Here is a 23,275-nt window from a genome sequence, read left to right as displayed (position 1 = left end):
GCAGAGGCAGAGACCCAGCACCCACCTCTCTCCACAAAAGACACTCCATTAAATGCACATGAAATATACATGACCATTCAAACTAAAGATATGGAAAAATGCATGTGCACTTACGTTCACGAGAAGTGGATCATGCTGCCATCTGTCCCTCTTAAAAAGAACTGGTGTGAAAATAACAAAAAGTGCCTTCTGGATACAGTCACTCTCTAAATACCTACTCTCTGCTGCAGGGTCAAGAAGCAGATAGCATACAGTAAATATCCTGGGACAGCTATAAAACCCATAGCATGTGGGAAAACACCTTTATTATAATAACTGTTAAAAGTATTAATGTATTTTATACATGAATACATTCCTTACAAATACGGAGGTTCTCTCATACAGAAAAACAAAAGAAAAACCAACCACAAATTCAAATGGCTAAAATTTAGCCAAACATTCTTTGGCTTACAAAAGAGATCTTTCGCCTAACTATGGCCCAACACAATTCAAGAAACTGAATATGTGCTACAATAACATACATTTGTTTTTCCAGGGGAAGTACAATATAATTACATCAAGAATGATGCACATAATGATCCTGTACTAATTGTTCAATGTACTGGTTCACAACCATATGCCATATGTTTTTAAACTTGCATATGAATAAATGCATCGAATTCTGGTGTAAACAATGGTATCACAACAAGGAATAACTAATAGCCACATGTATTTGAAACTATTTGTATTCTACTTCCACAATTTGCTCAGAGGCTGTAGTAATACCCATTTTCCTTAACAATAAATTTAAACCACAAATATATATGAAGAAACTCATTTTAAATGGATTTCTACCTCATTAAGTTCTTCTAATTGAGTCTAGGGATAGAGCTTTAGAATAAATGAACAGAAGGTATTTTAAATAAAATCAGCTAAGTTTAAATAAAAATAACTCATACTTACTCATATATTTCCCTACAGCTAATAGAAAAGAGCTAGTTTATGCACTAGCCACCTAGTGTGATTCCATCATTTTTAATAAAGGTTTGCTTTTTAAAGAGCAACCTCTCAGAGCACTAATGCAAAAGAGCATATTTTAATCCAACCTTCGTGTAACAATGGCTATTAATGAGAGCATATTGCCTCTTGCTGTGCAGTGGTTAACTGCACTAAGCTTGTTTGATGACTAAGACCAAGAAATAAAATTTAGTTTCTCATGACTCTGATCTGTGTTACTTTATTTTTTTTAATGTGGTTTTGAAGACAAGATTTCAGGTCTTTCATAGAAGCTCTGAGAAGCTGAGTTCTGCACCAGCCCATACTACATTTGCTGCAGGTGATCCCAACATGTCTCAGAACTCATGAGAGGGGGGCAAAAGTCACCTACTCAGTGGGCCGGGACACGGAGTCGGAAATGTGACCGATCACAGAAGCAGCAGGTGCAATAGTTTAACTTTCCTTCAGATCTTAAATCTGATCCCTGGCCACACATACATCCGTTGTGTTAACTGTGTTATTTGTTTTTCCTCCTGCTTCCAAGTAGTGTCACTGAGAAAAAACCCTGACATGAAACCTCAGGAAATGGAATCCAAGCATCACTAGTCTGCAAAGCAGCAACGACCCGTCCTTCCATTGCTCAGTTTTGGCCTTTACTTTTCATGCAGAATCCACACAGCATGTAATACTGCCCCACTAGGAAATAAGCTAAGTAGCATTTTTCTCATGCAAACAAGCCAAGCGAGCCACCAGCTTCCTGGCAGCAGTAGGGCTCTTTAAATACGAGCTGTTAAAACGCTTTCTGTTCTACAGCTACATCCTTCTCACGTGGCTCCCTGCCCCTCCTCAGACTACTGCTGGCCCAGAGCTCCGCACACACGCCAATGACCCGGCACCCATGCGCAGTGCTTTGTAACGCCCAGCCCCTCACTGCAGCCACGGCCTCGCTAACCCGGAAAAGCAACGTGCGCTGCACCGTGACCCCGCCGCCCTGCCCGGGCTGTGCACCGCTCCCTCCCTCTCGTTCTCTGTCCCATGGCGGCGGCGCGGCCGGTGCTGGCTCGGGCCTTACTGCAGCAGTGCCTGTTCGCTCGGCTGCAGGTGAAGCCGCCCGAGCACGGCGTGGAGGCGGAGTGGGAGGAGGTAACGTCCAGCGCGGCCGCCCCGCTCGGCGCGGTCTGGTCCCCTCCCCTAGTGGCGGGGCAGGGCGGGCAGGGCTGGGGGCGCGGGGCAGCGGTCCGCCCGGCTTTGCGGATGGTACAACACACGGACGGCACTGCCCTCTGGTTTTATCGCACACGGGAAGTCCGAGACGTGCTCCTCGTGGTAACTCCCGTCAGGCTTCACGACACCTGCGTTTTACTATCTGCAAAATCTGCAATTAGTTCCCGTTTACGTTCATTCTTTCAGAGTTTTCAGTGGTTTCTTCTACAGGTCCTGTAGGAGAATAGCAGCTTCTCCATAATATACCTTCTGCTTCTCTCATGTTCCCTCTAAGACTCTCTGTCCTTTCCTAAATACACTTTCACAGGGGTGCCACAGGTGCTGGCTGTCTGTTGAACTACCCAAACGTAGACACGTGTTTTGTTTTTTATATAAAATGAGTCAGTATGTTAGAAGGCAGTTACACTGTGTGAATCTCTTACTTGAAGATTTAAATAACGTAACCAAAATCATTGGAAAGGTTGTTGATAACACTGAGGGAATCGGCATGGGGTTTGTCCAATGTGAGCAGCAGGTATTTTTCAGACATGAAACCTCATTGGTCCTTATGAATCTTTCCTGGATCTCTAGGCTTGCAAAAAGAAATCTGTTGTAACAAAAGCTGGTCACCCTGCAGCAAAACAAACAAGCAAACCCAACCCTGTAGAAATATTATGGTTTCTTTAGCCTTTAATGGCTTTCATTAGAGATCATTAAAAGCCATAATTGCTTCTGATGCTTCCTCGTAGGATAATGCTACTGCATATCAGTGTACCAATGAAAAATAAAGAAATATAGGTCTAATAAACTCTTATTTATGTAAACCAGTGTGTGCGCAGTGACCTGTAACAGCTAAAAAGTAGGTTCTCACCTTGAGAAACTTCTAGTGAGCCATAAATAGTGTGTTATGTAGGTGGCTTTGAATAGCTTCCGAGCTTTAAGAGACCCCTGCAGGTACTCTGGGAACTCTGGAGTGGATGTTCTTTATCAAGAAAAAGGCTGGTAGCGTACTTTGTATATGAGTCACCTCTCTTCATTATGTTTCACAATTGCAGCTTTATGACCTTTTGAGGATTACTAGGTCTTGTTTATGCAGAAATGCCAGTGAAATAGGATCCATTAAAAGTTTCTGTATATGCAAAATACTTTGGAGGGAAAAAAGGAACTGTGTTTAGATCTAGGGGCAAATACAGTGAGATTGGGTATTTCACACTATAGGAGAAACAAAATATAAAACAAATATTCATCTGACAAGTGTGAGCACCTACACTTAATGCAAGGAAAGCTGTCTCTCCCTTATTTCCCTTGATTTATCTTCTAGTTAAGGTACCAAATGGAGTAAAAGATACCTGGTACAGGTTTTTCTGTGACCCGTGGTAGATTATGGAATTTCTCTTTGATGCAGCAGAATGGGTGAAATATGAACAACGCTTCTCACTGTTCAGTGAGGCTGAATGAAGATGTCAAAGAATAATTCATGTAAGTTAGTTCCACAAGCTTGCTTCCTACAAAGCATCTCTGTTTCCATTATCAGTTGCATTACATTTTTTCAGGAGAAAAGAAAAAGAAAATCATGCTGAGATAACATTTTGTGGAATATATTTAGGTTTTGCTAATGAAATCCTGCATAGTTCAGATGAATGTATTTTGTAAAGAGGGTAGGGGAAGGACTTAGTTGTTTATCCTGCAGTGGAGCTAAAAAGGAGTGTTTGGAGGTGGCAGAGCTAAGGCTTGCTGTGTGGCCTCAGGGACTGGATACTTGAGCCCTTCGTGATGCAGGTTTGCCTGCTCTGATGATTACTTAGGACAGTTGTACAAAAAATGCTCATGTTGCAGAGTAACTTGATTCGCTGCTTTTTTTATGTAGGCATTTCACTGATAACAGTAAATCCACACAGCACAGCTGCCTGCCTTTCACTATGTAAGTTCTTTCTAGTGACTGTTTGCTTCTCAGCATGTTGCATTTGTAACTTTCTTATTTGTGTTATTTTGCTTGACATTTCCTGGGTTAAATGTAGCTCTGAACAGCAAGGACACCTGGAATACCTGCGTGAGACCTGAGGACTGACATGTATTACAATTAGGTTAGCTCTTTAAATTCAGTTTTAAGTCTCCCACTCAGTTAAGGAGGAAAAAGTATATATATATTATAGGTTGAGGCTGAAGCATGATTGAATGTGTTGTGAAGTGTTCAAATATAGTTCTCAATCACAGTTGAAACCATGAATTTTAACTTGTGAAAACTGGATAGTTTTCATCCATAACATAGTTTCTAAGTGTCCTAGAAGATAATAAACACATAATACAAACATCCCCTCATAGCATTAACTTGTCTCTGAATTCAGACTTTTTCATTTTATATTTGATTGGTGTGAAGCACTGTATGGTAACTGTTGAGTCACAGCCTGAACCACTGATTGATCATCTGGGAAAAGAACCCAGTCAGCCATGGGAGCACAGGTGAAAGCAATTCTGCTGTGTGAGTGGAAGGGGTGGAGCCTGGCTGCACCTCTATTAGACCTCATTTAAGGGCTGACTGCTACTAGGGAAGGATCTGTGGTTGGAGATTTCTCTCTGGTGGAGTCCTTGTGAGCTTAAATTCTTTCAGATGGGTGAGCACCTTTACTTTTCCTTTGTTGCTCTTCCACCTTGTTAATCTGTCTGATTGTAACAGGTGCTGAAGCCTTTATGTATTTAATTTTATGATGGAAAAAGTGTTCCAAATTAAGCATTGAATCATGAGAGGGGCTGAAAAATAATGTTAATTAACTTAATAGATATTAATAATAATTTTTAGTTAACTGGTCTTAGAGTCTTAAGTGTTACTTTATTTCCCTTTTTGGCTTTTTAAAGGTGCTTCCTGTAGAATGTTGTTATTTCCATGTGTGAAAATATTCAAAAACTTTCAGAAGTCTCAGGGTTGGAGTAATCATTTGTGAGGTGTGCAACACAGTATAATTGCTTTTCTCTAAGTTAGTGTAATAATGTAAATGTATTCGACCTACCTAATAGTTCTTTATTAGTAGTTTTTGTATGCCTTATTCTTTATTAACGTTCTGATGTTAGTCTGATTCTGGAACTAATATTTAGCTAAATACGTAAGACAGTCTATCCTTTGGCAGCCTTTATTTCTCTGTTGTTTGAGTAGGGAGTTTGAAATGCAATTTGAGGTTCGGGACATCAAATTTATTACAGTGTTTATGAAATGTGGCAATCATTTGGGAATGGGAACCTGCTTAATGTTCTGCAGTGGTCAAAATGAGTTTTGAGAGGAGCTCTTTATAGCTTCTGAAAGAATCTCTGCATGTGACATTTAAGCTATAAAGAGCGTTCTCTTCTTCAGAAATTAGGAAGTAGAAAAATAGTAATGAAGGTGCAGATCTCAGACATTGCCTTGAGTGCTTCGTTCAATCTCCACAATAACAAAAGGCTGGAATCTCATGTGTATAGTTGTTTTCTTTTCCAAAAAGTTCTATGTTTTAAGGAAAAGAATAAGTTAGAAAAAAACAACACAATCCTTTATTTTTTTTCTAAGTAACATTCATATTTCTTATCCTTCTGTTTTGATAACTTTGAAAGTAATGAATCCTTCCTGTTCTGATCTAGTTAGCATCTCTAATGTAGTACTTCATTTTTTTCTTTGAGCTGATGTTAATTTTCCATTTAACAGGAATATAAGGATAATTATTCTTGACAAAACAGTGGTGAGAGGGTAGGATTTCTTGTTATTGTCACACTGTGTATGGCTTCTGCTTTTGCCCAGAGAGGTTAAACCATTGACAGATGCTTGAACATGAAACAGCATGCTTGTTGGTTGCGTAGCCAAATAGCTTTATTTTCTTAGTAAAGCACTCTTTGTTGCACATGTTTGTGAACTAAACCAGAGAGGGGAAAAAAGTTACAAGGGAATTACTTTATGCTTTCTTATTACTACAGACCTAATTGTTTCCTCAAATGGACAGTTCTTTCTAGTGGTCTCTTAGTTTGCTAAAGAAGTGGCATATCCTTTACCTGACATGAATCAAGGGAGAGGTCCCATTTTGTCAGAAAGGTTTCACCTGAACTGATGGATAATATTTTTGATAACTTTATAGTATTGTGATATTGTGAACAATTGTTGGTCATCATATTTAAATTGGTTGTTACATTTAAATGTTAATTATCAGACTGCTTTGTTAGAACTGTCCTTTACTAGTCTGTTTTTAACAATAAAATATAATTCAGTTCACAGACAAGCCCCATGGTATTTGACATATTTTATAATAGCAAATAAAGCCATATTTCACTCTGTAAATTATTTTATCTGTAATATCTATAATAACAGTAATACTATGCATACTATATTACAACAAAGTGTGGCTTCACATGAGCTGACAAAGTGACTTAATTGCATGTAGCAGCATTGTGCAGGTAGTTGGCTTATATAATGAACTTTTGTAAGCCCATAAGTTTGAAATCTGATGCTATGGAAAATAAGTAAAATTAATCTTGGGAATTTTGTTATTGTAGTTTTGTCACTTTCTGTATCAGTTTTAATGATAAACCTGCATGGTGGATAATGAGAGATTGATGTTGTTTTCTGTAATCTTTTGTAGATCCAGAGAGGACTTGTTATCTATATATGCTTCTTCAAAGGTGCTGATGAGGATCTTGTTCCAAAAATTGGTATGGTATAAATAATCCTTATGAATTCACATATAGTTTCTTAAAGAATTAAGTGGTAGCGGCAGAGGAAAGGCAGCAGCTATTTAGATCAGAAGTCAAAAAGCCATCAAATAGCATCATTCCCAACTAACCAGGTGGCTGACAGAACAATTTGGTTGGTTATGTTTCATATGTTTCACAGCTGTCCATCTCTTTTCACTGTCAGTTCATGATTAACCTGTTAGAAGACCGATTCACACTGAATGTTCATGTTGAAAACAATCTAGCAAACAGAAAGTGCTACGCCTACTAATGATTATATTACGACTATCAAGCAATATCTTCAGTCTAGGACAGGATTGAACTTAGAGAAGATGGTTTGCAGATAATTCATGGCTTCATTTAAGAGGTATATTAATTTTGATCTTCCTGTATGTACTGGATGTTTAAAATTATAGCCAGTAGAGGGAGTTGGGTGGATAACTTACTAGTGTCCAGTCTCATACTGCATATTGTTAGTCTTTCTGGATCAGAAGTGATAACAGCAATATCTGTCACTCATCTACTCTTCTCCGCATGCACTTTTAACATTTATATCCAGGTGGAACTGATGCTTTATTCAGGTTAAACTCTACCATTTGTCTGCTTTCTTCTAGAGTAGCTTTTAGCAGCAGTGGTGGTTGGTTGGCTGCTTGCTTTGTTTTGTGTGTGTTTGTGTGTGTTTTGTTGTTGTTTTTTACTTTTATTTAATTTCTGCCTCTTTTCCTCTATCACTGGCAGTGGATTATTTGGGGAATTCAGTGATGTGTGTTCCACATAAAAGCGTCCCATTTCTATGGGTTGCTGATAGTAGTAGTTTCACAAAAGGTCATGTAACAGTCTATTTCAAGCTGTTTGCTGGTACCAGCAGAAAGGCCTAGCAATGAGCAAGCACAGGTGTTAATGAAAATGCTGAGAACAGCTCATGGTTCAAGGGCATAGTCTTTGTGATGCTAAACTAAGTTGAAATCTTTAGGTGTATTTAAAGCAGCACGGTATGAAAACTGATCTTATGCTTGTGAGAGTTTTATGATACTGGAGAATAATCACCTTTTCAGCTTTTTGGCAGCTGAAACAGGCCAGAAAAAGAAAGTCCTCTTTGCTATTTAGGAGGTTTATTCTCTGCCCTCTTCCCAAGTGTCTGTTTTATGGAATATTTTTGTTCTTAATGTTTTGAAACTGTTTAAGTTTGTGTGGTTTTTTCTTGTAGGTTTAGAGTGATGACAAGTATTCTGACAGCTTTTAAATGGTTGGAAGAAATTCTGGGGGAAGAATTTAATAATTATAGAAACATTAGAAAATGTAATGTTATCAAACACATCAGTTCTATTTGCAAGCTTACACACTGCATTTAATGGACCAAATTACATCTCTGACTTGCCTGCTTGCCTTTATCTCAAAAGGCAGGCTGACACCTGCATGTCTTCTGCTTGCTCTGGGTGAGACTAAACTGCTGACCCCAGGGTTTCAGCAGGATCAGTTTGGTGTTGGATACTGCTGCCAGCTACTTCAACCATACAGAAAGTCAGGACAGTAATGTCTTCAAGTTTATCAAAGATGGTCTTCTTACAATGTATACTCTTCTGTGAGTGTTGGAGGAGTATCAGGTAATTACTTTAGGGTCACTAGTTAGATCCTGGGTTCCTCTGGGGAGCTCCAACTAGAATAAACTGCAGGATTTTAAAGAGCAAACCATTGTCCCACCCACAAAAACTCTCTACTTAGGCACACTGCATTGATACCAATATCCTTTGCATTCTTCACAATACTCTGACATCTTAACCGGTTAATAGTATTTAATGACAATCCATGTTTTGTTTTAGTAACAGTCAGGACAAGCAAATCAAGTAAAATAAGCTATTTTGGACTATCTTCTAAAATCTTGAATATTGTTTTATGTTATATTAGGTCCTATTTGACTTACTTTAGTTACACTAATTTTTTACTTTATTTGCAGTCAATGTGCTGTTGAATGTTAAATTAAGTGAAAATGAAAATGGAGAGTACGTATCTGTCCTTGATTTACCAGGCAATGTGCTCATCATACCACAAGCTACACTGGGTGGTAAACTGAAGGGAAGAAAGATGCAGTACCATGCAAACATAGAAAAACAAAAAGGAATGGAACTTTATTCTCAGTTTGTGACTTTGTGTGAAAAGGAACTGGCTGCCAATGCCAAATGCATGGAAGCAGGTGTCCTTGTTAAGCACGGCACATACGGAAACAGACAGGTGTTAAAACTGGATACAAATGGACCTTACACTCATCTGGTTGAATTTTGAAAAAATAAATACTATCATGGATACAATAACGGCTGTAACTATTGTCTTTTTTCTTTTCTCAGTATTAATATATTTAAATGATTTGGGAAGGTCAGTATAAGAGGGATGTGCACTCATCTGTGCTGGTATTATTCATCCCATTAAGTAGAAGAATGCCTTAGACTGCTTTGCAATAATGAGCAGGCATTTTATGTACATATCCATCTGAAGTATTCTTAAAATAATTGAGATTGACACAATTACAATATCTCACTTGGATGTTTTTTTTGCCAAAATTCTAGTAGTAGGGTAATGCATACAATTGTTACTTCAAAATAATTACAAAACTATTATGTATGTAACTTGTAGTAAAGTACACTTGAGAAAGCAAAACGGGTTTGAAGAGACTTCCAAACATCATTTAGTCTTCTCTCCCTGCTAAAGCAGGTTCCCTAGAGTAGGTTCCACAGTAAAGCATCCAGGTGAGTTTTGAATATCTCCAGAGAAGACTCTGCAACCTCTCTGGGCAGCCTGTTCCAGTGCTCTGTCACCCTCAAAGTAAAGTAAGTTTTATCTCATGTTTATATAGAATCTCCTGTGTTCCAGTTTGTGCCCATTACCCTTTGTCTTGTCTCTGGGCACCACTAAGAGAGCCTGGAGGAATGCTGTACATGTAATTATTATTATTTTTTTAACCTGATTTCTGGGGTCAGGCACTTAGTTATCTTTGTTTTCCATCTATTAAACGCTATCTAGCTAACAAAGATACTGACAGCAAAAATGCAGTGAATTTTTAGCCTCTTAGATGGTGGCTAAATAACAAAAGCCTCTCTTCTTATACAGCATGTGTAGAAGTAGGTCTTATAGGCGGTACTAGGATTTGAGTATACCCTACACAGACACTGTGAGAAGAAATAGCGAGATACATCCAGAAACTGAAGTCAAGGCAGTACCACTGTATTGCCTTGTGGAAGCTTGCACTCAGGATGTCCTCGGATGTGTTTTGATGGGCTGCTTGCTGTAATTTGTTCTGTGTCCTTGTTGCCTTTGTCTTGTTGTCTATACAATTCTTTCCTAACAGGGCCTCAGGAAAAGGACTGGAATACTAAAATGCAGACAACAAAAACTGTATGATGTATACCACAGTCTCATTGTTCTCTCTGCCTGCATTATTTCCTTTCACTTTTTATCTACTAGATCTGAAGCAGAGACTAGCTTTTATTTCTTATAGTGTTAGCACATTTGGGGTCTCAGTTCCAACTGACCTTGTATGCAGTGCTATGATAAACATTTCTAATAGACAACATTAAGAAGATACAGTGGGAAAATCTGTGGTGTAAGCAGTGAGAATGTGGCAAATTGAAAACTGGTTCAAGTACATTCAACCTGAGTCAAGTTTCTCCTTTGCTGCTGTGTCATAGTTTTATGAAGTCAGTAATTGAAAAGGTTTCAGTAATTTAAAAGATTTAAAAGTGAAATTAGACAATTACGTGGTTTGCAGTAATTATCCAGGATTCAATTTTTAAAAGATAAATGATACTGGAAAAGATGTAAAACATCATGCTTAGTGTTCATGCCTGCTTGCACAATCTTAAATTGTGATTATTTACAAATATTCTATCATTAACTTTATTTTTAATGAAGTTTAACAGTGTATAATTTGTAACTTATACTATGAGAATCTTTTTTTTTAAGGTATGAAGCTCATAGTTTTGATAAGAGAGTAATAGCATTTTTCACATTAAGAAAATGTGCAGTTAGTCATAATGAAATATTTATGGATGTTGAATTCTGGACAATTTGGATTCTCTCAGTTGAAAATATCTACTCACATAAATGGCCTAGAAATATTAGTTAAGTCCCAAACAAGATAGTTATTAATACTTAACAGACAAAGTGAGTCATGAGTTGTTTTCTTTTAGAGACATCCAAATAAGATTGTCCAGATATGAATAATAGAGCTTTATCATTTGACTGCTTGAGAAAACTGGTTTTATTTCTCCTTCTGCTGCGGGCCAAATCCTGAAAAGTGCTGAGTAACTCCACCTCTCACTGACCATACAGGAATTGCAGTTATACAGTTTCTCTCAAGAATTGATCCTTTGAGCTAAAATACAAAGTCTGCAGAATGACTTTTTTTTTTTTTTCCTCTCTCTCCAGAGAGATCTTCAGCAGCCTCACAATTCATTCTCTATATTTCAAGAATTCTGCAAACCCTAAGAGGAATGAGCTTGAAAGTATTTAGTGAAAAACAGACTTCAGACCAAACTCCATCTTGAACTGATGTCTCATATAAAGTTTGTAAATGTTTCTGTATTTCAGTAGCTCTTGGGAAATGACAGAAATCTTGAGTTTCTGCTAAAAAGTGGCATCTTTGTGTAATATCTGCCAGTTTCTGATTTATTCTATCTGATGTGGGATACTGATTTCTGCCATCTTCTGCCACAGCAGTTGGCAGCTTGCTGAATGATGTGCCCTTTGTACTGCTTTATTTATGTCTACTATCGATTCATGATCCATTTACTAAAAGAAGCTATTTCTGAATAATGTGATGGACCACACTGATGAATAAATTGATTAAAATTATTTTTAAGCCAAATGCTCGCTACTTTCTGACATGAGTATATGCTTTAAACAGATGACATAGCATTGCTTTAGTTTTTATTCTATAATTAGGCAAAAGCTCAAATAACTATTCTGCTCTATACTTAAAGAATATCAGTTCTCTACCATATTCTACACTTCCTTGAATTAAACTATGAAATGCATAACCATTATACTGTTCTAGTGTGACTTGCAATTCTGTCATCACACAGGAACTGTTCTGACATGTTTTTATGGCCTTGTTTGCAATGTGCCCACTCAGTACAGGTAAGATGATTGTGCATGAACTATGGACTGTGCTCTCATAAAACTAACGAGTAGGGCTGCAATAGTTCGTTTTTGAGTCAGCAGTACTCTGCTTCCTTTCCACGCCTCTTCTCTTAAGTTTTCACCTCTACTGTTACGTATAGTATGCTACATAAAAATATTAGTCCAAAATTTCAAGGTCATAAACGTCTGTATTTACTCTCTCTGAAACCTGTTCCAGTGTAAGCTGATCTTCACCAAAGTAAAATAAACAGACCCTTTTCCTTTGAGTGGTCTTCAGCATTTTACCTGAATGCCTTAGATAGGTGTCTCTGGATTGACCAGCTATGCTCTGGAGAGCAGAATGGCTGTGGAGATGTCCATCCACATTTGGAAGTACAGTTTTCTCTTTGTTTGGTATAATTTGGTAAATGAGCACCTATAATTTGAGAATGTCTCTCAATGCTGTGTTTCTGCTTCATCTCCTGAAGTTCCTTCAAAGCAACTCGGAATTCAGGGATCCACACAGTGTGGTATAATGTCAAGAATTCTGCTGCTAGGAGTGCTTTGCAGCTGCAGTTGAAAAGTAAATGGTATATGTGGACAAGAGAACAAAACAGCAGTCAGAGTAGCCTGAATAATATGACTGTGTTGCACATTTTCTATTTAAATCAGTGTTGTCCACTGCCAGTGTGTGGCTTTGGGCAAAGCAATTTTCTGCTCCACTTTTTCTGTGTATAAGACAGAGTGAAAATGGAGACAAAAAAAGATGTTTAAAAACACTGCTTTTCTTCTACTAAAGACAAAAAAAAAAACAAAAACAACTCAGTTCCTCATTTTATTTGGGAATGCAGTATGTGCTTGTATCTTTCCATATTGTTGAAGCTGTTTAAGTTTGTCTTTCTTTACCATGTACCTCAGCTTCTACCTTAAAAACATGTTTTGAGGTTAGTGTCCACAGAGAACACGGAGTATCTCAGCAAACTGTTTGGTATCACACAAATATAGGAATTTCCTACAAGACCTGGAAATGCAGATAAATGACTTTCCCATCACATCGTTCTAGCTCACATGTGTGTTGTAACAGTGAATTTAAGATTCTATTTTCTATTCACTGTAATTGTATTATCTGTTGAAGTGATGCAATATGTGTCCTATTACATTAATATGCATTAAAAATGTGAGTGAAGAGGTTAGATTATTTAGATGTGCTTAGTTGGAAATGAGATTGCAAGATAGTTTTTGGATTAACAATAAAACCAAAAGAGTTCTGGGAACTCTTAATAATCAGTTGGCAAACCATATTTAGAATACATTAATGTGCTGCTAATTCTTGTCGCAATATTTTATCCAGGATTCTTTAGGTATTTAAAGTGTACTTAAAAATACACACTATTCATTTTTTTACCAGTGAAGACTGATCTTTTATTCACATGTAGAATTGTTTGGGTTCTATGTGTCATGGTTTTGACAGGAGATTTTTTTTTCCTTATCTCATGTTTCAATTTTGATAACTGTATCTAATGTTTTCTAGACCTGTGTGTTACTTTTATTTACATTTTAGGATTAAAAGTAACACCAGGACTACGTAATCATCTGACAGGAATTCATATTTTGTGAATTTTTATCCTCTGTAGAGAATATAAGCACTAAATTAAACCATATATCACTCTAAATATTCAATCTGATTTATTATTATTATTATTATTTATGTAAAAGATCAGCCATAACAAAAAAAAATACAGAGAAACCAAAGATGTATAACTAAGACTTTGCAAAAGCTGGGACACTTACACTGTATTGGATTTCACCTGTCTCCAGAAAGCCCTTACTTGAGGGAACTAAGTGTTTCCCTTCACTAGCACAGTTACTGTCTCAACTGAGGGGGCAATACTGAACAAGCATGGAGGCTAAAGGCTACATCAGTTCTAGAAATGAGCACGTTATATTGCTTAGAAGCAGATTATTTTATTCAGATTAAAGCCAGTTGTAAGTTGCCTGTTGCTGATGGTGTAACCATCAGCAGAATCAAACCCTAACTGTCTGACTCTGTACTTAAAGAGGTAGCTAGATTGTATAATTTAATATAACTGCAAAAAATAATTAAAAAATAAATGTCTAAACTTAAACTTAAAATTAATCTAAGACAATCCTTACAAAGATTTTTAAGTATAGTGTAATTTGGTTCTGTTTGCTATATAATTGCTTGGTGATATTTCATCTGATTTAAATTATGCTCCTAGTCCCGTGATTCTTACTCACATTTACATGATCCCGTTGCAATCAGAGGAATGCATTCTTTTCCATTGCTGTAGAGTCATCAAGCTATAAGAAACCAAAAAAATGGTCTGCTTAGAGGCGTATGTGACTGAAGAGATATTCTACTATAACTGAAATCTGTTTGGCAGAACTAATTCATGCACTAAATTGTTCAACCCACTTTACCAAAATAGACTAACTAATGAGAAGACTAATCAGGAGCTTTTTGCATTGCAATTGTTTGCCACTTACTTGTTTTATTAAATATTTTTTGTTGAAGCTCAGTCAGGACTAATGGAGAGATGGGAGACTGAGTTAATAGATGGTGAATACATCTCATTATCCTATTTTTGTCTGTTTTAGAACACAAAACTATAAATGCATAACAGTATTTTTATTTCAGACTGAAAAGGGTAAAGATAAAAATGGCAAGCATTACTGCTAAAGTAGATGCTAATTTGAATCAATGCACAGTTAACACTATTGTTGACCAATTTAGGAGGGCAAAATTATATTAAAGAATCAAGGTTAGTTATAAAACCAATAAACATAGATCCTTATCCTCATAAAGCTCTGCTGGCATGGAGCAGTATGAAAGCAAATGTAGACAGAGATAAAAGTAGCACCTCACACCACTGTTCCTCATTGCTTCTTCAGACTAGTGCCAGTTTGGCATTAAAACACCATTACTTAGAGCTGACACCATGTATATTGGGGTCTGGGAGGAAGGACTCTTAGAAAAAAAGCATGCAACACTGTATTTCTCTCTGAGAGATGCTTTATCTTGCCTTATGCTCACATAACATTTAGTATTATGAAATACTGAACAGTGAGTGGGTCCTCTGCCAGTCACCACAACAGAGCGATTAATAGTAATAACAACAATACATTTCTAAAAACTGTTCTAAATATTTCTACTGTTTATTACCTAAACATAATCAACCCTTCATGTATATTTCCAGGTCCTTCTGCTACCCCAAGAACATCAGAAAGTACCTTCTGTTTTTACAGGACATTATTACTCAGCACATCACAGCACCAACAGCCTTTGAATACAAATAGTTTGCTTGACCTTTCTTACAAGTCGAGTGGCAGACTGCACTCTGCTGAGCAGCAGCAACTCATTTGCTCATCAAAATGAGGTTAACTGAGCAAATAACTCTTTTTGGGGGGGAGGGCTGTACACTATTTCTGATACTCCTTGTATCCCAGAAATAACACCTTTACACCAGCAGGAGTTTGTAGAGTTGATTTCTGTGAAATACGCTATGGAAACAGTTTCAGATGTGAGACTTTATGTATTATTCTTCATTACCACATGTATTGGCAGAGCTTTCTGTTGAAAGGTCACTGCCTCAGTGCTCATGTTCCTGTATAATGGTGAATTCAGTAAAATTGAAACCACTGTCCATATATGGCAATGCAGCCTGATGCTTTTAAATCTGTAGAATACAGCCAGGCAGTTCTCTGAGAAGACTATTAAATATTCCTTAGTGATCTATATACATAGGTCTTCCTGAAAATAATGCCTCCTAATTATTTTCATTGAGACTACAACAGCTGCAAAGAGCACAATGTGATAGAGCAAATTCTCAGCTCCAAAACACTGTTTTCCAACAATCGCCATTAGCTCTGCATTTTTGCCAGCCATGAACAAGAGCCTGCATGTTGCATTCCTAACAATCTTTGCCAGTGAAATTGACCCATGGTCACCACTGCTGTAAGGCACCACGCTCACTGTGCTCACACCCACTGTTTGGCCTCCATAAACGTTTAGCAAGTGTTGATGAAGGTCAGTGGGTACCATTTTTTTCTGCACAAAGGAACTCGGTTCCACACCTTTTCTCTCATACATGCCTCCATGTTAGACACCATTCTGACAGAGTAACGTGACAATATCTAATAGTATATTGGTAGGGGAGCTTCAGCCTTTACTGCCATACCACCAACATCTGCCTCTGACACCATAGACCAGCATAAAATAGGAGAAGCCTTCATATTTGAGCATTACAAGGTTATGTAAGTGTTGGGGACAGTTTTGACTCCTATGCTTATGTATCTCATGCATTATTCCCTCTCCACAATGGTTTGCACCACTTCAAAGAGCCCAGCTTGTGGAAAGGAACCTTTGCTCCCAGCCCCAGGGACTAACCTAACCAGTGTTCCTCTGTGGGAATGCTAAGACAAAAGACTGCCTTTTACATCTGTTATCCAGTCAAAATCAGCCTTTGATTCCAGAAGGTGTTATTTACTTCATCAGCTTTGTATAGCAGCAGCTCAAGTAGCAGAACACCTTAATACCACCAAACTAATACTGCCAGTAGAAACCAGACCTCATGCCTGCCTGCTTGTTTCGTCTCCTAGCTGGCAGGCAGAATGCAATTGTATGTACCTATCTCCCGACATGGAGAGGTACACAGTCACAATACCAGAATAAGACTCCTTTAAAACTAAAAAATGGCCGAGATACATGTTTTAGTACGTCAGACCATTTGAGACCACTCTGAAGACAGAGCTCAGAACGGAACGTTCCTTCAACAGAAATTCTCACATAACCAGTGAACTCAGCTATGACAACTGTCAAGGAGGGAGGCCGCTCCTCAGAAAACCGGCCTCAGTCCGGCCCCCAGCTCTCCGCCCCGGGGGAAGCCCCGCTCCCGGCACCGCGAGGTTTATCCTCCCGGCAGCGCCCCCCGGCTATACCCGCTTCACCTCACGGGTTCCTTCTAGCGGCGCCCGCCCACACCCGGCTCCCGTTCCGTAGCGCCGAAGCCCGTGCCGGCCGCAGCGGGCGCTCGATGGCTCCGGCCCTGATTGCACAGCCCTGAGCAGCGGCAACTCCCTCCCGCGCCGGCGGCTCGGGCTCAGGCCCCCGCCACCCCCCCGCACCGGAGGAGGGCGGGCGGAGCCGAGCCCCGCAGCGCCCCGCAGAGCGGCGCGGGAGGCTCGCGGCCGGCTCTCGCCGCCAGGTACCGCGGGCGAGGGGTGGTGGTCCTACCCTGCCGGGCGGGCGCAGAGCGAAGAGCGGGGTCTGGTAGCGCGGGTGCATCCGTCGTGCTCCCTGCTCGGTCTCCCTCCGTCCCTGGGCGCGGGGCGGGAAGCGGCAGCTCCGTGGCGACCCTTCCCGCGGGGAACAGGGGTGTGGGAGCTCTGCGCGCTCCCGCCTTCCGCCGGGGAGTGAGGAAGGAGCCTGGGGGGCCTCGGCAGCCGCCTGCAGCGCGGGCGTGAAGGCCCGGGGAGGGCGTGGAGCTGCCGAGTGACCCTAAAAGACACGAGTGTCGGCAGACCCCGCAGAGCGGGAGAAGACGCCTGGAGAGGTGCTGGGAGATGCGGCCAGGGCTGAAGGAGGCTGGGCGATGGGAGCGGGCGGAAACGCCGAGGGGAGCCGAGAGCTCGCTGAGGGGCTGCTGGGGGTCTGCGTGTGGAAAGCGCTGTATCGTCGCGCGGCCGTCTGCATTGAGCAGCAAGACGGTCGAGCGGATTCGAAAACCGATCCCTGCGATGACCGGTTGGTTTCCGGGCTCCCTGTCAGCGGCCCGAGGCGTCCGTCAGGCGGCGCTGGGGCTGCCCCCACTACGGGCGCAGAGAGCGGGGCGACGGAGCGGAGCTGAGCCCGGGCGGGGCCTCCGCAAGGAGCCGGCAGGCAGAGCGGGGAGGGAAGATACGATCCTCGGTGGCAGCTGAAGCAGCAGGAAGGCAGTGCCCGCCCCACTGCTCGAGTGTCAGGACCGAAGTTGAAGGGTAGGGCTGGTGATGTGCCTGGTGTGGGTCGGTAGAGGTCTTGAGTCTGCAACGGACCGATGTGGCGTTCCCTTGCAGTCAGTATGCATGGCCTGATGAGCTGATTTTATTTTTAGCAGGTCTTTTTAACTGACAGTGTTCTGGGGAGACAGTGGTGGTATTGGAGACTCCGGTGTGCACAAACATGGTGGCTGGCATTTGCGTTTTGAACTGGCTGCCCACAGCAATGCTCAGCATAATGGGTAAAGCTCTGCACAGGGGAATAAAACCTGAATAGGTGCGTTAGTGCTGGCGTTTTGCAATGAGGGGAGGAGAGACTGCTGGTATCTTGGGTTAAAATGCAAGTAAAGCTTATTGAGATACAGGGAGTTCAGCTTTGGGCTTCTGTGCTTGGATGTTTTTCAGAAGTTTTGGTTCACTGTTTGTAATGTCTTAAAGTTTGGGCTAATTATTATAGAAGTAAATGTATGTAGCTGTTGCTGTGACTTCTATTCAACTTTTAATCTTATTTGCCAGAAATGCTCGGTCAGGCTGCATTGTATGTGCCGGTGTTTTGCTGTGTGGTAGGTTCCCACTTGATATGTAGTGTTCTCAACTCGTGTATGAAATAACAACTGTGACACAGGGGATAGATTACTTCTGACTGTGTACTGAAGGATGTTTGGTGCTTTATTTATTTATTTATTGCTTTTTTATTTTATTTTTTCCCCTTTTCCTAATGGTTTTGATACAACGGAAAGGAGTAGGGGAAGCCAGTTTAACATTACTTTGAGTCTGGTGATAAACAGAAAACTTGTTCTTGAACACAGGATTCGTTTCATTGCTGGTAAAACACCCGAGTTATTGACTAGTTCATTGCATTGAAATGAACATGCCAAAAACTTTGTTATCCAGTGCAGGATGATCATCTTTTAAAAAGCAGAACATGCTGATGGAGTGGCTGGTTAACAGCACCTCACAAGAGTGTGGGATGTTTGTTCTATCTGGTTTGTAAGGGAGCAGAACTTTAAAAAGGCATGAAGGGTATCTGTGCTGCAAGCCAAAATGTATGAAATCTCTGTACAGTTATGCTTCTTTTTTTTTTTTTTCTTTTTCTGAGTATTCTTTGAGGAAGTGACATTTAACATACCTGGAGAATGAACCATTACAATCATCTCTGTTTGATTTGTGCCCTTAGAATGGGCTCTATCTGCCAAACAAGTCTCCAGCAGAGTCTGCAACTGTGAGGGCTTCTGCTGCTACATTTCTGTGCTGGTGCACTTAGTGCAGTTGAAGGCAGATTGTAGCAATAAATAACCCAGTACTGCCATAGCCATCATGATTTTTGGGGAAAACAAATATATTTTTTATAGGATTTCAGGGCATGTTCAGCAAAACTATATTGGATTCAGCATTTATGTTAAGGGAAAATGGGTAGCTAAAATAAGCCTGCACATATTATAATTCACTTTAATGTTTTAATGAAGAATTCTATTTCACCCAGCTTCTCTTGTTGTGACAGAAAAATACACTGGCACATTCAGTTTGATGTATCTTGGCTGTATTAGATAAACAATGTAATCTACAGCATTGTCAAGAAGAAAGCGATGCTCAGACATATTGAAATTATTTTTAGGATTTAGGTCAGTGCTTATACTTTCCTAGTGTTTATGCATTTACTTTGCTATCCCATCAGTTTTCAAACCTGCAGATAAGCCCTTTCAATTTGCAAGGTTGCATGTTAATAAAGTGATGTTCTCTGGTCCTTGTAGTGGAGCTTAATTTCTCTTTCGATGCAAGCTTTCAGAAATGAACTGTGCTAGTTGTGGGTGCTGGGGATGAGTGGGGCTGGTGGTTCTGGCTGTGGGGCTCAGGAAGTGGCTGGTTCACATTTCTCAATAACTGAATGTAGCTCTTTGTTTCCTGGAACAGTTAGATAGTGGAGATAGAGATTAAAGTGATTATAGTAAACATGGTAGTAAACGGTAAGTACTTTTTAACATGGCAAATGAATGTTTTCCAATACCCGTGTTTTCAAAAAATGTCTCAAATACTTTGCGTTACTGAAGCAGTGATTGTATTTCCAGGCACATTTTTCAGGGCATGTTTTTACTCCAGTCACATCAAGCATTGTCCTGAAAACATCACAGAAATTATTCAGCATTCCCAGAAGACATTGTCTTGTCATTTCTTTCACACTTCAGCAAATGTAGACTGTGTTGTAATTCTTATCAGTGCCGCTGTTATGTATGAAGGTTGTGGGTGGTCACATTCTTTGTGTGAATATATTTGAGAGCAGCATGCCCCAAAGATTATGCTAGATTTTCTTTAGGTTTTTATTGCATTGAAGCTTTACTGGTTTTTCAGACAGCGTGTGACTTTTCCAAAATTTAGAAATCAAGACCATTAGATGAGCATTTTGCTAAGTCTGGCTGGAAAACCAATAGTTTTAAACAGTTCCTATGGCAGTAAACATGTGCTTTGTATGAGCATTTTTGCTCACAAGATGTCAAAACAAGGCCTTTTTGTTTTGCAACGTGAATGGAAGTGATGTTTGTTCATTAGCACAGTATCAAATGTAATGTGAAAATGACAAAACCAACTTGGAATCTGCAATATAGGAAGATGCACTTGAATGACAACTTTAGCGAGTACTTGTGTAAATGCTGCCAAATATTCACAGATAGAAGAGAGACATTTTCCTGGGGCAAAATGCTTCTTCCAGAACACGGTTAACCAGTGAGCCTGAAAGAGAGACATCTTGTTTCAACATCTCTGATCTCAGAATCATGTTTCTAAGCTGAATAATTACATACAAAAGTACAACAGGATTGGAGGTTTTCCCAGTCTGAAATTTTCTTCAGTAATTAGAGCAAATGGATGGTTGTGTAATGATCTGTTATTTTTCATTGTTGTTGGTTTAACTCATTGGTAAGATTCTTCATTGCTTTCTGCAATTTTGGATAAACATGTGATGCAAATGCATACGTATTTTTTTATTTAAGAAGGAAGATATCTTCATTTGTGACTAGAATTGAATCCCTTCATAACACAGAATAGTCATGATAACATGCTGTGAGATTTAATTTCTGGTGCGTGTTTTCCACATGGTAATACACATAAAAACAGTTATTAATATTTACAATTCTTCTGGATAGAAAAGTTTTAGAGTCTTGGATCTCCTCCTCTATGACCTGGTTTTCTATGTGCTCTGGGGTGTGCTAATTTTATGTCTTGTGTCCTTTCCTTGTAAACTGCTTTTTGACATCCCATTTAGTCGCATCTTCTGTAAGCTTGGATTCCAATTTCCTGCTGCTGACAATTGGAACTTAACATTGCAAAACATCTTGCAAAGAATGCAAGAATGCTGCATGCTTATGGCAGGTCACTTGTTTGGATGGGAAGCTATCAAATCTATTTGATGCCAGGGAGGGATTTTGTCCACATTGGTTAATGACTGGTTAATTCAAGCACATGTTTGTATGCATTTATAGACGAGGCTCTTGTTTCTTAACACTTAAAAGTTCTCCTCTCCAAAGGCTAAGCCATTCATCATACCCATGCTTTTGATGCTGAAATGCCCTAAAATTATTTGTATGTTTTCTTTGAAATAGTACAAAAGTAAGCAGTGAAAGGGTACGTGAAATTCTCAACTTCTGCTGAATGAGCATATTGGGGTACTAAAGTATTTATGTTGAAGCTGATTCAGCTTTTCATTCTCTGGGAGGCAGATTTTGTTTCTGTGTCTGTTGGTAACAGTTTGCAGAAGTAACTAAGTAAACAAAGACTGCTCTGTCTTTTGAGTAATGGTAAGAATCTTTATGTACTATTTGAATATTTCTACCTCTGCAGTATGTTGAGTTCTTGAAGTCCAGGCTGGTTTGAGCTGGGATTTTATTTTCTGACCCTGAAATAATCAGTTTATTTCTTATCAAGCTGCTACAATTGTATCACTGTTGTTTACTTAGATTAGATTATTTATGTACGTTCGATAACTCCTAGCTAAGTTATAGCTGAAGTTACTGTATGGTTTTTCTTGCACTTTTTTGCTTTCTTGAGATCTCTGTCCCTGCTTATGTTTGCCTGCTAGCATAAAAAATACACTAACTACTGGACTTTGACTATGCGCTGTTTTTCACTAAAAATAGCTGGGTTTGTCAAGTGTTTGCTGCCTGGGACAAAACCCACCTTATGAAATAAGCATCCTTCTAAGTTACCAGAACCAGGTATAAATTCTGTTTGTTTTGAAAGCCCTCTAAGCAGGTATGTGAAAGTAGTTAAATAAGCCTAAGCATTGATTGTCCTGTCATGTGCTTGGCTCAGATGCATGGGTAATGATCATCCATTAAACTTTTAAAACAGCGCTGCAGGAGTAAAATTGATCTGTAACTGAATGTGTCAGGCTGGAAAACTCTCTCATAAACATACCAGCTTGCTTGTAAGATAGGTGACAACAAAGCCTGCTTTATGAGGTGGAAAAGATACATGAAGTCAGTTAAAATACTACTTGCGTCGCAACGAAGGACAACCTGAAGCTAATGACTGTGCTTCAGTTCTGTTTTTCAGCAATAGGATCAAAATGCCATTAATTGTATAGTCAGCCCAGTGTCAGCTGTTATGAAAATGCCATTAATTGTTACTTTTTATTTTTTACTATTAGGCATTATTTATTTTTACATATTTCTGATACCAGTGATCACATTACTGATCAGCAGTGGTCATTCACTAGAAGAACTTTGTCTTTCTTACTTCTCTGCTGGACTAATGTTTGGAAGAAGAGAGAATCCACAGGTTTTTGATCTTTGTTTTATATCAGATTTAGGGTATAATTACTGTAATACTTTTGAAATGAGAAAAATATAATTAGAATGATGAGTTCTAGAGCCCTTTCTTCACTGTGTTGTAGATGTAAAGGACTTCTGTGTATATCCTCATTCAAGTGTTGCTTGCTGATAGCTCGAGGAAGCTTCTGTAGGTACACATTTCATTCAGTGAAATTTCATTTTTGTTTTTCCACATTTCTGTTTCAGATCAAGAAGGATCAAAATAAAAGCACAAGGGGGAAAGAGAAGTGTCAGGGGACTATCAAATCAAATAGCTCAACACTTTAAAACATGGGTTTCATCTAAATGTCAGCGCTGCTTTGCATTCTTAGATTGTTCTTGCTTTGATTCACTGGTATGAGAGGATGTTCCAGACAATAATACAAGAACTGGCTGCTGTAATACTCTGTTGTGTTGGAGTGGCCCACCACATGGCAATGCATTGCCTCTAATTAAAGCAGAGCTGCACCTGCGTCAGGGCTTTAAATGCTTAGACTTGA

The 23,275-nt window shown here is 39.5% G+C and overlaps 3 protein-coding genes across 21 annotated transcripts in view; 2 read left to right on the top strand and 1 right to left on the bottom strand.

The window, feature by feature from the left end:
* The window catches only part of NUBPL (NUBP iron-sulfur cluster assembly factor, mitochondrial), a 102,989-nt gene extending 85,618 nt beyond the window's left edge, over window positions 1-17,371 (bottom strand). For 3 of the 6 annotated variants that reach the window (XM_085549079.1, XM_085549083.1, XM_085549089.1), the window contains exons 1-2: window positions 17,231-17,371; window positions 14,236-14,298 (exon numbers count right to left, since the gene is read on the bottom strand). The gene's annotated coding sequence lies outside the window, so the exon portion shown is untranslated. Of the gene's footprint in view, window positions 1-14,235; window positions 14,299-16,944; window positions 17,108-17,230 lie in introns of those variants that run through there. The other 3 variants (XM_085549084.1, XM_085549080.1, XM_085549085.1) reach the window with 3 other exon arrangements.
* On the top strand, window positions 1,829-9,170 carry DTD2 (D-aminoacyl-tRNA deacylase 2). 5 transcript variants are annotated; one of them, XR_014946659.1, is made up of 5 exons: window positions 1,829-2,118; window positions 3,500-3,657; window positions 4,197-4,262; window positions 6,774-6,843; window positions 8,819-9,170. XR_014946659.1 is itself a non-coding variant. In XM_085549091.1 (3 exons), exons 1-3 carry the CDS (start codon window positions 2,011-2,013, stop codon window positions 9,142-9,144), a joined length of 432 nt encoding a protein of 143 aa, XP_085405217.1. In that variant the 5' UTR covers window positions 1,953-2,010; the 3' UTR covers window positions 9,145-9,170. The 5 variants fall into 5 exon arrangements, 2 of the variants coding, with proteins under 2 accessions (XP_085405217.1, XP_085405216.1); XR_014946660.1 differs by lacking the exon at window positions 4,197-4,262 and having other exon boundaries at window positions 8,891-9,170; XR_014946658.1 differs by lacking the exon at window positions 4,197-4,262.
* Window positions 17,123-23,275, top strand: part of HEATR5A (HEAT repeat containing 5A) — a 54,124-nt gene continuing 47,971 nt past the window's right edge. For 4 of the 10 annotated variants that reach the window (XM_085549070.1, XM_085549069.1, XM_015864934.3 and 1 more), the window contains exon 1: window positions 17,123-17,201. The gene's annotated coding sequence lies outside the window, so the exon portion shown is untranslated. Of the gene's footprint in view, window positions 17,550-17,627; window positions 18,051-23,275 lie in introns of those variants that run through there. The other 6 variants (XM_085549068.1, XM_015864931.3, XM_085549066.1 and 3 more) reach the window with 5 other exon arrangements.

Source organism: Coturnix japonica, chromosome 5 (assembly GCF_054131305.1).
Source record: "Coturnix japonica strain WE chromosome 5, WE-NBRP24, whole genome shotgun sequence".
In the NCBI taxonomy this organism is placed as follows: Eukaryota; Metazoa; Chordata; class Aves; order Galliformes; family Phasianidae; genus Coturnix; species Coturnix japonica.
This window is presented reverse-complemented; position numbering and strand designations above follow the sequence as displayed.